The sequence below is a fragment of the Mustela lutreola genome, chromosome 7, assembly GCF_030435805.1.
Source record: "Mustela lutreola isolate mMusLut2 chromosome 7, mMusLut2.pri, whole genome shotgun sequence".
Taxonomy (NCBI): domain Eukaryota; kingdom Metazoa; phylum Chordata; class Mammalia; order Carnivora; family Mustelidae; genus Mustela; species Mustela lutreola.
In genome coordinates, this window is record NC_081296.1 from 38,743,001 (window position 1) to 38,757,981 (window position 14,981).

The window sequence follows — 14,981 nt, forward strand, 5'->3', positions numbered from 1 at the left end:
AGCAATATAAGTTATATTATCTAATTTAAAACAATTTTTGCATGTATGTAACATCCATTCTGTAACATCTGTATATAACATCCATTCTCTTTAGAAGAGAATTTAAAACTAAAATGTAGTAACAATGGTTTGAGAAGAGTCATTTCAGAGAATGGATGTGACATCTACTTTGTACTGAATGTAGAGAAGTATCTCAAGTCCCATGTAATATAGATGGATCAAAGAGTGTTTATGAAAAAACTTAAAAATTAAATAAATAAAAATAAAAGAATTTATTTTTCAAAAGAAAAATTTCTGCCCATTTCAGACAGGTGGGAAATTAGCCTATAGAGCTATGTATCATCTATACCATGATCCTAAGATTCATTTTTTAAAAATTTTATGTATCATTAAAGCTCAAAGTAAAAGCATCTGGCGTAATTTTGCTAGAAGTAACAATTAGTTCCTGTCAACAACTCCGCTTGTTTCTAAAAATGCCATATATGAAAATAAATAGTAATTTTTTTTAGCAGTATCTCAGAAGATGCTGAAATGAGAACACTGTAACTCCAGATGCGTGTGATTAGTAAAAGTGAGACTAAACAGTATTATTTGAAGGTATTTAAAGACTTAATAGATACAAGTTTACCTTTATCACCCCCTATTAATAGAAAAATTATATATAGAAGAAATCTATACCCTGAAACAACTATATTTAAAAAATAACCAAGTGGTAAGATGAATAAAAATAGATGAATATTTATTTGGTCTCAAGTGATAAATATAGAGAAATGATTTTCACTAGTCTCATGAAAACAACAAAGACAAATCTTAGGACAAAGAAAAATTCTCAAAGTATCCAGTTAACCTCCTAACTGTGGAAGTATAACTATATGAGACCACTATGTAGGGGAGACCCACTCAGCCAAACATCCTTGATAGTATAGCATATATCCATCACTAAAGTTATACAATGATGACATATGCTTATAAAAGCAGAAGAGAATAATATATTTCCAGTTACTTATTCAAGGATACATACATATTACATACTCAATGCTAAGGAATAAAAAAATGAATCTACAAAATAACTAATGTTACGCATTTTAAGATCACACATCCTGAATGGAAATAGGCATTTAGTGAATATATATAGGAAACCTGGGGTCATACAGCTTATGGTCTAAGAATGAAAATGGACACAAATACAGGCAATTACAAAAGTGTATAGTAAGGAAATATGGGGGAGTTAAGGAGCGCATATGATTTCTGCCCAAACCAAAATGCAAATTTCTTTTTTTTTTTTAAGATTTTGTTTATTTATTTGAGAGAGAGTGAGAGAGAGCATGAGAGAGGAAAAGGTCAAAGGGAGAAGCAGACTCCCCATGGAGCTGGGAGCCCTATGTGGGCTCAATCCTGGGACTCCAGGATCATGACTCAAGCTGAAGGCAGTCACTTAACCAACTGAGCCATCCAGGCACCCCTAAAATGCAAATCTACACTAAGACCTGAAGAATGACAAGGAGGATGAGTAGGATAACAAAACTGAACAGGAGAACAGGAAGAGAGTATTGCATGTGAAGTCAAGAGACCTTAGGAAAAAAGTAGAGTCAAACCAAACCAAATGCAAATAAAATCTATAGTATTTTCAAGAAGCCAAGTTTTACACTATTAGAAAAGAGAATGTGAGAGAAGTTTAGATGAAGTTGCACAGGTAAGCAATACAGAATGGAAATGAAGAACTGAAAGGTGATGAAACAATTTAAGGGAATCACTTAAGAACCAGTCACAGGGGGCACCTGGGTGGCTCAGTTGGTTAAGCGTCTGCCTTCGGCTCAGGTCATGATCCTGGAGTCCAGGGATCGAGTCCCACATCGGGCTCCCTGCTCAGCAGGCAGTCTGCTTCTCCCTCCAACCCTTACTCCTCTCATGCTCTCTTTCCTTTCTCTCTCTCTTAAAAAAGAAAAAAAAAAAAAAAAAAAAAAGAACCAGTCACAGACTGCCAGCTAAGAGAAGATGAAGGCCGGATCAGGTTAATGAAGTAGGAACAGAGGGAAATGGATGGATGTAGGATGAATTAGATGCAGAAATGACAGAATGTGGTGTATGGATCACTCTGGGAAATGTAGGAGAAAAATCAATCAGAGATAGCATCAGGTTTCTAATTTAGACAGTCTTTAACACCTAGTGGTACCATTTCTTAATATTAGCAGCCAGAAGAATGAATTTGGTGGTGGTGGGAGGAGAAATGGATAAGGCAAAGCCTGAGGAATGTATGTATGAAGAGGCCTGATAGGCAGTGGGATATAAGGGTTCCAAGCTCTGAAGAGAGAGCTGACCCTGACACACAAATCTGGGTCCACTGTATGATTTTAAGTAGAGTGTCTAAAGCAGAAGAAACCTAGAACCCCAAGGAGCAATATTTTTAAGATGTAGAAAAAGATGATTTGGCAAAGTCACCTGCAGTAGATCTGGAATAGGCCTAGGGAGGTGGCCTTGGGAGTTTGGATCTGGGTAAAGAGAAGTTTACTGGAAATGAATACATCAGGAAAATAAAAGGCTATGACAACGGTTCTCAAATGTAATCATACATCAGAATGACACCAGGAGAGCTTGTTCAGATTGCTGGACACCATCCCCAGAGTTTCTGATTCCATAATCTGGATCTGGGCCCAGAATGTGCATTTTTAACAAGTTCCTAGGTAATGCTGATGCAGCTGATAGGGGGATTACCACAGGGTTATGGTATAGAATAACAGACTATACATAGGGACACTGAAACCACACTGGCTGACAGCAAACCCTGGGAAAAAGACAGTGAGTGAAGTGTTAACACTATAATTAAGTGGGAGTAACCCAAGAAGTCAAGCGAATAAAAGCAAAAATGACTACAGCATAGCTGGGTAACACAAGACTCAAGGATATACATGGATTTTAACCTGAAGTAGAGAAACTAAGGGCTTAAGACAATAACTTTGCCTCCTGACTATAAGGTATACGGCGGGGGGGGTGGGGGGGGGCTAGCTTCAATTTGACAAGGTTTTAGGAGAATGTATGTTCAAGAATCTGGTTTCAGGCTCAATTCAAGTTCCAAGTGAGCTGAATTAAAATTAAAATAAGAAGCTATTTTTTAACTTACCAAATTTAAAATTTAAAAATGATAATACCACGACTATGAAGGAGTCTATTTTTTTCATACTAAGAAAAAAGCTGTTAGGCATATTTTAGTTATTAAGACTAAACACTTAAAAAAAATTTCATTTAACTAGCTAAATTCTTAATTCTAAAATTATTTATTTAAAAGGAAGAAAATGGAAGATATAAACCAACAGTATACAACTATATAACGTGAAAAATAAAAATCCCTCTTCCTAATCCCCAAGCCCTAGTGGATTGATTGGTATCACTATTAAAATGCTCTTATAAGTATTCTCCAGGTTTTCTGCGTATGTGCCAGGCTGCATATCTAAAGAGCACAAGAAACCCCAGAGGAAACAAAGAAAACCACATCTAGATATATCACAGTTGAACTGTCTTAAACTAAAGACAAAACAAATCTTAAAAAGTAGCAGAGGGAACAATTAAGATTAACAACTAACTTATCAGAAACAATGAATGCAGTAGAATGACATAATCAAAGTGATACTAGTGCATGAAAAGTCCAAACAGCATACAAATTTGTAGAAACTGTCAAACTGCATTAAGAAAAGGTTGCGACAATTTGTATTCTCTACTGTACTATACTCTCACATTACATATTACCAAACTGTTTAATTCTTACCAATCCAAAATGCAAAAACAAAAAACACAACTTTTTAAAACTGGAGTATCAAATTCTGATTTACATATGGAAATGTTTACATAATGTTTCTTAGCATTCAAATTGTTTTTTTTTTTAAATTTATTTTAAAGATTGTACTTATTTGGCAGAGAGAGAGAGAGAGAGAGCAAACCGGCATTTGCACAAGCAGGAGCAGCAGCAGAGGGAGATGGAGAAGCAGACTCCCTGCTGAGCAAGGGGCCTGATGGTGGACTCAATCCCAGAACCTGGGATCACAACTTGAGCCAAAGTTGTAACCAACTGAGCCACCCTGGTACCCCTCAAATTTCTTTCACTGTGAATTGCTTTCCATAGAATTATCTTGTTCTTGATTTGTAAGAGACCTTACGATAATAGCCACATTCATTTTATGTGTTGAAAATATTTACGCCGGGACGCCTGGGTGGCTCAGTTGGTTAAGCAGCTACCTTCGGCTCGGGTCGTGATCCCAGGGTCCTGGGATCAAGTCCCACATCAGGCTCCTTGCTCGGCAGAGAGCCTGCTTCTCCCTCTGCCTCTGCCTGCCTCTCTGTCTGCCTCTGCTCGCTCGCTCTCTCTCCCTCTGTCTCTGACAAGTAAATAAAATCTTTAAAATATATATATATATATATATATTTACTCCATTTCCCCTAAAAAAAGGTCATAAATTTTCATAAACTCATAGCCACATCTCCCTATCCAAACGCCTCCCCACTCTAAACTATCCTCCACTATACCAAAGTTGTATTTTTTTTTAAAGTTTATTTATTTTTAGTAATCTGTATACCCAATATGGGGCTTGACCCCATGAAGAGCCACATGCTCAGTGAGAGCCAGCCTGGTGCTCCCAACCCCTATCAAATACATTGTATCTGAACAACTTCTATGATGAAACTGATAAACTGTCAGGGTCCTTTTAGCCTCATCTCTAATACACTGCCACTCTCTATGGTAGCCACCACAGAATACTTAACAGAGAAAAGCTTATGAAATATTTTTAAAAAAATTTGGTATTCTTTCTTTAAGCAGTGTTATCTTCTACTCCCTCAATCCAAATTTTTACCTCATTCATAATACTCCTTAAACTCTTCAGGTGGGGGGTGCCTGGGTGGCTCAGCTGGTTAATCATCTGCCTTTGGCTTAGGTCATGATCCTGGAATCCTGGGACAGAGCCTGATGCACTGGGCTTCTTGCCTCTGACCCTCCCCCTGTTCCTCTCTCTCTCTCAACTAATAAAATGTTAAAACAAACAAACAAACAAACAAACAAAAAACCCCTCTTCAGGTGGAGTAATTTCTTTCTACTGTACTTTATACATGCCTCTATATACAAAACTTAAACTCTGCATTTTAGTACATAATACTAATCCTTCTTGGCAGAAGGAAACATCTTAATGCTCTCAAGTAAATGTTTGTGTAATGGATAGAAAGATACAGTGACCTATACTGATTAAATGTATTGCTGAAACTCATGTATTGATGAAAGAACACAAGGAATCAAAGTATCAGATGATAAGATACAGTCAACTGGAAGGATGTATAAAGATGATACATAACTTATTTTTGCTAGCTTAAAACAATAATGGAAAAAAGTTCACTGAAAGAAACAGTATTAACATAGGGCTAACAACAAGCAATAGTATGTTTGAGTAAACCAAAGTAGGTTGAGATTAATAAATGGGAGTCTGTGAGCTTTATAAATTGTACTGATTAAGTCAATTTAAGGCTCTATTAGGTAGTGTAGGAAATTTGCTCATTGAAGTCCATGGCTGTTTTTACTTTTCTTGCCTTCAAATCTCAGTGCTTAAACACAGACAAACCTTTATGTATAGGCAATTATCCAGTACTAACTACATAATTTGTTTGCAGATAGTTCAGGCCCTCAATCTGTTTATCTTCCGAAGTCAATTAGGTAGCCTGAGGCTATGAAACGGCACTGATTCAAGAATTAAACAACCCAGGATATCACCACAGGTTCAGCACTAAAATCTATGCTTATTTCTTCATGTTTCTTTTTCCCTTCCTAAGAGAACCTTTCACAAGAGCAGTTAGCCAACAGCTTCCAGATGTAGTGCCTTTGGAAACAGTGTTCCAGATGAGGCCACATTTCCCCTGGGTAGCTCCAGGATTAGGGTTCAGCCATTTCTTCTTACTGAGTCATTCATCTATAGTCAATTCCCTGTGTTGCCTGGAATTCCCCACAGAGCTTCCAGAGTCTCTCACAGCTGCCCCATAGTTGGGAGTCTCTTCCTGCTGAATCCTTCTTCCTTGCCTCTTTTAACAGGTGTCATAGCTGAATCATAGTGCGTTTACTCCTTTCTCTTTAAGCTGCAGAGATGATATCCCACAACAAATCTCCTTCCCTTTTACCTGTATCTTGGCATCTGCTTCTCAAAGGACCTCAACTGACGTACCAACATACCCTACTCTCCACTTTCAAGATCTACTAAAATCTGGCTACCATATACTGCCCAGTATTTTGCCATATCTTCACAAGAATAGTGTCTGGGCATTTAATTAGTAAGTTGGAAACGAACTTTTATACTACAAAGGAGTGTAGATTAGAAAGTTTCTTCAGACTAAAAATTCTACCTCCTTTGAGGTTTGAGCAAAAATTAATTTGGTTTAACCAACTAACCAATATTCAACATGCATAATCTATCAAAAATACTTACATAACTGTGTTGTCATCCACTAAGATATCACAACCATGAGCAGGACACGAAATAGTCTGAAAAAGATTGAAATTTAAACTATGTCTTCATTCAACAAATATTTACTGAATGCTTACCATTGCCAGGCACTTCAGTAGGTTGAGAATACTTTAACATTCATAGGATCTTAATCGTCTCCTTTCTATTAAAGGAAATGGATATGTGTGTTTATCACAAGGTAACTAGAACTGCTGACCTGAATAATTGGTTTCTCAATATAAAACTTGAAAGGCAGAAGCAAGACACCTGACAGAATTGCTCAACAAGTTTAGCCTGATACACACACACATCTTAATGCTGCTGAGAAAACATTACCTTGAACTATATCTTTAAGTGGACTGCCACATTGTAAATAGAAAAGAAAAAAAAAAGTCTTAGTTATCTTTTAGTCTTAATATAGAAAAAAAGTTCCCCATGCAATTCATAATCAAGGATGCTTCACCTGTTTATATTTCTGCAAGGGTCTAAACACTGCAGGAAATTCAACAAAAACTAAAAATCAAATTGGCATCTTTACCTGTCCCATGCCTTCCTCCATTATTTTGGTAGTTAAATATTCGCTCCAGCACTGCATACAAAACTTATGTCCACATTCAAGGCCAGTGAAATACTGCAACAAAAATAATACATGGACTTTTAAAAGACATTATCAGGAAAATCACTATACATAGTGATTCAGTCTCTATTAGGTCACATTTCTCATTTTGACAACAGTAGCTGGGCTCCTAAAATAAACTTCTTTTTTTTTCCCCCTAAAATAAACTTCTTGGTGGTGAAACTTAGACATGCAAATACAATTAACCAAAAATAACCTAATTAATGAGCAATACATCTACAATAGGTATTTATAAATTTTAGAAAGGTAGACAAGTTCATATTAAATATAAGAATATGTCATGTACCAATAAGCATATGAAAGATGCTCAAAATCATTAGCTATCAGAGAAATGTGAATCAAAACCACAATGAGACAGGACTTCGCTCACTAGGACTGCTTCAAAAAGATAGTAACAAGTGTTGGTAAGGATGTGGAGAAATTAGAACCCTCATACACTGCTGGTGGGAATGTAAAATAGTACAGGTGCTTTGGAAAATACTGTGGCAGTTTCTCAAATAATTAAACATAAGAGTTACTCATGATCCAGCAATTACATTCCTAGGTATATGCCCAAAAGAAACGAAAACATAGCTCCAAACAAAAACTTGTATACAAATACTCAGCAGTATTATCGATGGCAGCCCCAAAGTACACACAACCTAAATGTCCATGGACGAATGGATAAACAAAATGTGGAATATCCTTATTCAGGCATAAAAAGGACTGAAGTATTGACACATATTATAATGTAGATGAGCCTTGAAAACATTATGCTAAATGAAAGAAGCCAGCCACAAGAGATCACATATTGTTTGATCTCCACTTATATGAAAGGTTCAACAGGCAAATTCATAGAGAAAGTAAATTAGTGGTTGCCTAGGGTTGAGTGGCTGGGGGGTGCGGGTGGCTAAGGGGTAGTGACTCTAGGGAGACGAGATTTCTTTTTGGGGTTATGAAAATGTTCTAAAATTTACTATGGTAATGACTGCACAATTCTGTGACTATACTAAAAACACTTTAAAGAAGTGAATCATATCGTATGCAAATTATATCTCAAAGCTGTATTTAAAAATGATAATAAGGCTGTATTTAAAAATGATAGACTTCTGAGTTGCATGAAATGTAGCTTACCTAAATAATCAATAAAATCTCATGGAAACCAAAAGATTTATGCAGATAGCTAAGAATAATAATAACATTTGGTCTAATCTTGTATTACCTACATGATATGAAATAACTACTAATTTGATGGATAGTTAAATGGAGTCTATTATATTCTATAATATACAAATAATAGTCACTAGTTTCAACTAAGTATATTTTACAATATTTACTCTAAATTATTTTTAAATGACTAGGTAATACAGACTCATGGTTAAAAGCAACTATTTAATAGCACGAGTTTAGGGCGCCTAGGTGGCTCAGTGGGTTAAAGCCTCTGCCTTCGGCTCAGGTCATGATCCCAGGGTCCTGGGATCAAGCCCTCTGTTGGGCTTTCTGCTCGGCAGGGAACCTGGTTCCCTTCCTCCCTCTCTGCCTGCCTCTCTGCCTACTTGTGATCTCTGCCTGTCAAATAAATAAATAAAATATTTTTTTAAAAAATAGCATGAGTTTATGCTGAAAAAATAAGTCTTCCTTTCAAAAAAATTTTTTTTAATTTGACAGAGACACACACAGCGAAAGAGGGCACAGAAGCAGGGGAGTGGGAGAGGGAGAAGCAGGCTTTCTGCTGAGTCATAGGTGGGACTTGATCCCAGGACCCAGGGATCATGACCTGAGCCCAAGGCCAACACTTAACAACTGAGCTACTCAGGTGCCCCATCAAAAATAAACTTTTTAAAAAGATTTTATTTGACAGAGAGTGAGAGAGTGCACAAGCAGTGGGAGCAGCAGAGGGAGAGGGAGAAGCAGGTTCCCTGCTGAGCACAGAGCCTGACATGGGGCTTGATGCCATGACTCTGGGATCATGACCTGAGCCAAAGGTAGACTCTTAATCAACCAAGCCACCAAAGCACCCCTGAAAAATAAGTCTCCTTTAACCTCATCCTTGTCCTCTACTTCAGGGAAGTAATCCCTATTTCAGACCAGATCGGGCGAGTTCAGGGTGGTATGGCCGTAGACGTAATCCCTATTTCAATATCTTACATATTCTGCCAGAGATGTTCTAACATATACATCTACACACACACAGTAAGAGCAGTACACATTCTCACCTTGGTTAATTATTATATAATAGATTTCTCACATTGTTCTACATTAGTACACATGGGTCCACCTCTTTTTACAGTCTGTGTGAAGGTACCATAATTTATCTAAACACTCCCCCATTACTATGCTACTTTACTGGCTATATATACCATTGTGATCATGCAAATGAATCCTGGGACAAACTGGTACAAGTGATATTATAACAGGCATACATTTATACTTTAATTATTACCAAGCTTCATTCAAAAAGGTTGTAGCAATTTATACTGTTCAAGAGAACCTGGCTTCCCAACAACCTTGTCAACACAGTATATTATCAAATGTCTTGATCTTTGCCAATCTAACAGAAGATTAAAGACTATGTATTTCTTTTTCTGAGCACTCTTTTCACCTATTTTGCCCATTCTTCCACTGGGTTTATTTTTTTCCTTAGTGATTTAACGGCGTGGATTTTTGGGGATTTTTACCTATTTAGAAAACTGGCCATTTATAAGCACAAAATATTTTCTGTTTCAAATCTGAATGCTCACATTTTGTTGCCATGAAGCAGCTCTCTACTTCCAAAATTTCCAGCATCTAAATTAACTAACTTTAATATAAAGAGTTAGGAAGGAATTTAAGATTCTAGTCGAGATGGCAACCAAGTTGTTCCAATACCATTTACTGAATTCACTTTATTTGAAATGCCCTCTTCTACAATACACCAAATTCCCCTCACATGTATCTGATTCCATCTTATTCTACTGCACTGATTATTCTTGTATTTGGTAGGACTAATTCCTCCTTACTCTCATCAGTCTAGTCTTCTTTATCAATATTTTACTATTATTCTACCTCTTCAAATACTCAAGCCATCTTTTTATTTCCTTTAGTATTTAAAGTTTTCTTCATAATAGATCTTTCACACTTCTTGCCAAGTTTATTTCTAGCTCTTTTATTCTTTTTGTGGCTCATATTAAGTGGTACTTTTTATTCCATTCCATTTTCTAGCTGTTATTTGAAAACTGCTCATGAAATTTCTGATGTTGCTTATGACATTCAGATACAAATAGTAAGGATACAAAATTCTACACTATAGCACATCAACTATACAAAGAATGCCCAGAAGCAGACATGGGAAAAAATGTATCCACGTCCTAAGACTAGTCTTATGGACAAAATGACATGGAAAACATTTACCCAGTTTAAAATGTGGTGCTAGTCAGATTGACAAGGATTCTAACTCACTCATAGAACAAGTGAAGGTAAGTATTTTGTAAATCAATATTCTATGAAAGAAAAAAAAACAACAACTAGGAAACAAAAGAATCTATTCTCATTACCCCCAGCTGGCAAATGAGATCTGGCACAAACTTGTCAGATCACCAGTGGAGAGCATCTGATTTTCAAGGATATAATGGGAAGGTGCATTCTGTATAGGACAATTATGGCAGCATAGAAGATCAACCATTCTAAAATGTTTTATTCATAACTTAAAAACACATATACATCCTCACGTGCTTGTTTTTTTTCCAAATATGAATACTTGATATTGAGGAATCAGAGATCACAATGGTTACCAAGTGATCATTGCAAGAAACATCTCTACCTTTGGAACTTCTAGATCAGCGATCATTATAGGAAAAAAAAAAAAAAAAAGCTTTTTAAAGGTCTCTTTTCCAACAATTCTAATTAGGTAACACTACCAAACAAGATAAATTAGAAAAATAAATCACACATGCATGTCTAAAGATAAATTAAAAACTAAGCTCTGGTACAAACACATTCATTGTGCTCAAGAGTGGCATTATTATCATGGACTTATCTAGGTATCACTATCTGGTTCCATTTCCCTTTTCATTCTCTGCCTTTCACATACCTATTCCTTTACTAGTTTGTGCTTACCTACTTGGGTCCCTAACTCAAGGGATGGGATTATTATCAACAAACTTATTCATAAATAAATCTGACACAGAATATACTAAAAATACATGAAATATTACTTAAAACAGAAATGGTCCTTTAAAAAAAGAAATGGAAGCATAAACACTCTTACAATGTTCATTTATCCCTGTCATTTTACACACCCAGCAACTAATATCAACCAGCAGTAAGAACATTAAGAAATATCTCTCCTCCATCAGAAGTTGCTCATATAATACCTAAAGTTAAAGCCATTTTGTTTATAAAAACTGAATAATCAGGGAATCAGTTCCCTCATCCATAAAATGGAATGAGTTAACAAGGGTTGGACTTAGATTCCAGCACAAAGATTTGAGGTACCTAAAGGGTGAGGTACGGGAGGGTGGACTATCCTCACAATCTTCAAAGTTGCCTTTATGTAACATGTCTGATTATTAGAATATACAAATTATTTACTTCATAAAAAGGGAGATATCACAGCCCGAACTATATTCCCTAGTGAAGTGGGGGTGTTAGCAAAGCTAGATGTTATGCTTTAATTCAAAACAACATTAATATAAAGGAATGACTGTTGCCAGGTCTAAGAAACCCTTGAACTGGCCTCAACACGGGGGTGTGGGGGTATGTGTGTGGGAATTTATGAACTTTAAAAGTGCCCCCAAAGTCTCAGGAAATTGTTTTTTAAAGAAAAGATCACCCACAATAGTTAATTTCAAAGTGCTACAAACTAGCTATCAAAGCATTTATTTAAAAAACTTTTTTGCATATGGCACTGTATAAAGCCAAAGTTGCTTTCGGGGAGGATAAACTTATTGGAGATATACATTAATAAAAGGCAAGTATCAGTGTTTGAAGAGAATGGTGGAAATTGAAACATGGGAACTGTATAACAGAGTTTTTAAAAAAATCACTCATCAAATTAAAGCTTTAATGGAGTCTCAGATGGCATTTACTTGCAGAACTGAAGAGGTTAAAATTATATTTCTCTATTAGTCTAAACACCATGAGAAAAGAAGTCCTAATTTTATCACCCTGTATTTTTCATAATGCTTGGCACAGTTTCCGTAACTTTTAACTTACTTTCCAACCCATGTTGCTGTTTGCTTTCTTGTCCTGTTATTTACATAGCCAAACTTCCTTTAAAGAGCAATTTGTTCATCTTTAGTGCCTCCATTTCCCTTTCCCATCTTCAAGTCAATGATTCTTCAGCCCAAGCAGTGTGGTTTCTCATCTTACCACACTACTTAAATTAACTTTCCAATATCATCAGTAATCTTCATGTTGTTAATTCCAAATTCACTTTTCAAGTCTTTGAAGTTTTTTTTGCAATGTTTTTATCATTCTTAGAGGTACATTCTCTTCCTCTGGTTTCTACATTGCTCTATTTTCCTGGTTTACCTAACTACCACACTTTCAGAGGTTCTTAATCACAAGTCAGTTTCTGTGGGAGATTCTCCCCAACTGAAAACTGGGCTAGATGTCTCTCTCTACATGTTTCCACAGTATCATGACCCGTCAAAGTGTTTACCTTTCTTTCTTAACACGTCATTTTATTTGTCTCTTATCTACCCAACTAACCTGTAAATTATCAGAAGCAGGCATTATGTCTTTATTCTCCATTGTGTTTCTAACACTTAAAATAGTGCCTGGTGCATTGAATAAATGAATAAATGAATAGTAAGTACTCTATCATTAGTTAAAAATTTTGCAAGCAAAATTTACAATGCAAATCTCCAGTCATGATTTTTCATTTTAATCTGTTAAAACTGTTAGACAAAACCAAGGGCACTGAGAAAGTTATAGGGGATATTTGTAAGCAGCTAGCTTCAGTACTCAAATTACATTTAAGATTTAAACAAGGGAGCAGTTGGTTAATAGAGCAGGAAGAGAAATGCCAGGGACTAAGGAAACCTGGTATAATCTGGGACAAAATTCTTCAGGTCTCAGTATTACCTCACAGAAACTTTAATGAACTACAGAAATGTCACCTGGCAAAGAGAATTTGTTAAAGACAGACAATAAAATGGTCAAAACATGAATTTAATTATTTTTAATAGAAATGTTGATTTTTTAAAAATACTCAACCTAAGACTGATTTAAAGGAGGGAAATTATACAATTCTCAGAATAGGTGGCATATGAAAGAATATCTTATTCATTTGAAAGATATGAAAAATTCAGACCCAGTGACATTTAATAATTACACAAAAACAAATAGCATCAGGCCTATAAGCAAAACTTGAGAATTTGGAAATTCAACTCAACACTTTACCCAAAAAGTTATTTTAACTCATTGTTTTATTTCTCTAGGAGTACTTAATTAACTTTCTTTTAAAACCTCTTTTCTAAGCACTTGGACGTGAACAAATTAGTTCCCTTCAAACGGGCCTCTACAGAGATATTATATATATAAACTTCTAAGAAAAACAATGAAAAACCTTCAATGTGTAAAAATATACAATACAGGTGACAAAGACTTTTATCTAGTATATAGTATATAGTAATTATCAGAATATAGTAATTATCAGAAATATAGTAATTATCAGAAAGAGGTGCTTAACTATTAAAGCAAGAATATAATAAGATAGTTAGTATTATAGAATTAAGCTATTTCTTAGATATCTTAAAACATCTTAAAGAGGTGAATTCCAAGTAACTAAATACATATGTCACAAATAGTATTTTCTTACAGTTACTAATAAAGTAAGGCCTTCATAGGAAGATTATGTTTAAGTCTAAAATTCTTTACTAGATTGCCTAAATTCAATAGGGCTTAAGGGGGATACTTTCACTCAATTAACTAGTCCCCGCGTCTCCTGCAATGCTGTCACCACTTGCTATATTTAAGAATCTCCATTAGAATGGATCTTTTTAAGTGAAACACTTCTGTTACGAAAAATGCTGAAAGCTTCCTAGCAAAATACTGTTAAAGACATTTTATTAGTGTTTTGGATATTTATTTTAAAATGTTAGTTTAAATCTATCTTATTCTGGATGGAAAATAATTCTATTCACTGCCTACCTATTAAACAATTCTCCCATGGTAGTAAAATAAATTCAGAATAGATTTAGGTGTGTAATGACAAGCGGCTGCTTTAAAAAGCAATCAGGGGAGGAGGGGGGAAGAATAAGCTCTATTCTTTCTCCTCCTTTCCTTTCTCCTTAATATTCTGATAGGCTACTATTTTACTACAATACAATCCCAGACTCCCAGATCTTCCTTTGTTTAAATAATTTAAATGGATTTACCCTCTGAAACAGAGAGTCAGTGCTAGCCTTAAACTACCAGATACTCACCGAGTTAGGGTAGTTCAAGTAGCAGATCTGACAAGGCATATCCTGTGCTGATGACCTTGTATTCATCTGGCGTGTTCGAGACTTTTTACTTGGATTAATTACATGACACTCAGCAAAGAGCTTCTCCAGGTTTCCATCAAAGTACCTGCATTATTTAAACAGAAAGGATGAGAGCCCAGCAATAGCACACTGTTAGAGCTCTCCAAAAACCTGATTTCTATAGGGAACAGCAATGAACTGAATTAAAATAAACCCAGATCATAACCTTTTTGGCTCAGAGGAAAGGAGGTGTATGGCTACAAACTGTAGCAAAACAGAGGGGTGTGTGTATGAAAGCAGATTAAATTTTTTGTTGCTATTTTGGTATTTTTTACTTTGTTTTTATCCTGAGAAGCTAAGCTATTAGTATTTGATCAGTACTACAACTAAAACTTAAGAACGAAAGTTGTACTATCTCTACAAGTACCGTAAGGAAGAGTAACGGTA

General features: G+C 35.6%; 1 protein-coding gene across 1 annotated transcript in view; it reads right to left on the reverse strand.

Annotated features, from left to right (window-relative positions):
• ARIH1 (ariadne RBR E3 ubiquitin protein ligase 1) overlaps positions 1–14,981 on the reverse strand; it is a 119,100-nt gene that overhangs the window by 34,512 nt on the left and 69,607 nt on the right. Inside the window, exons 3-5 of the mRNA XM_059180453.1 lie at positions 14,496–14,640; positions 7,009–7,101; positions 6,453–6,508 (exon numbers count right to left, since the gene is read on the reverse strand). Coding sequence (XP_059036436.1) covers positions 6,453–6,508; positions 7,009–7,101; positions 14,496–14,640 — 294 coding nt within the window. The remainder of the gene's footprint in view (positions 1–6,452; positions 6,509–7,008; positions 7,102–14,495; positions 14,641–14,981) is intronic.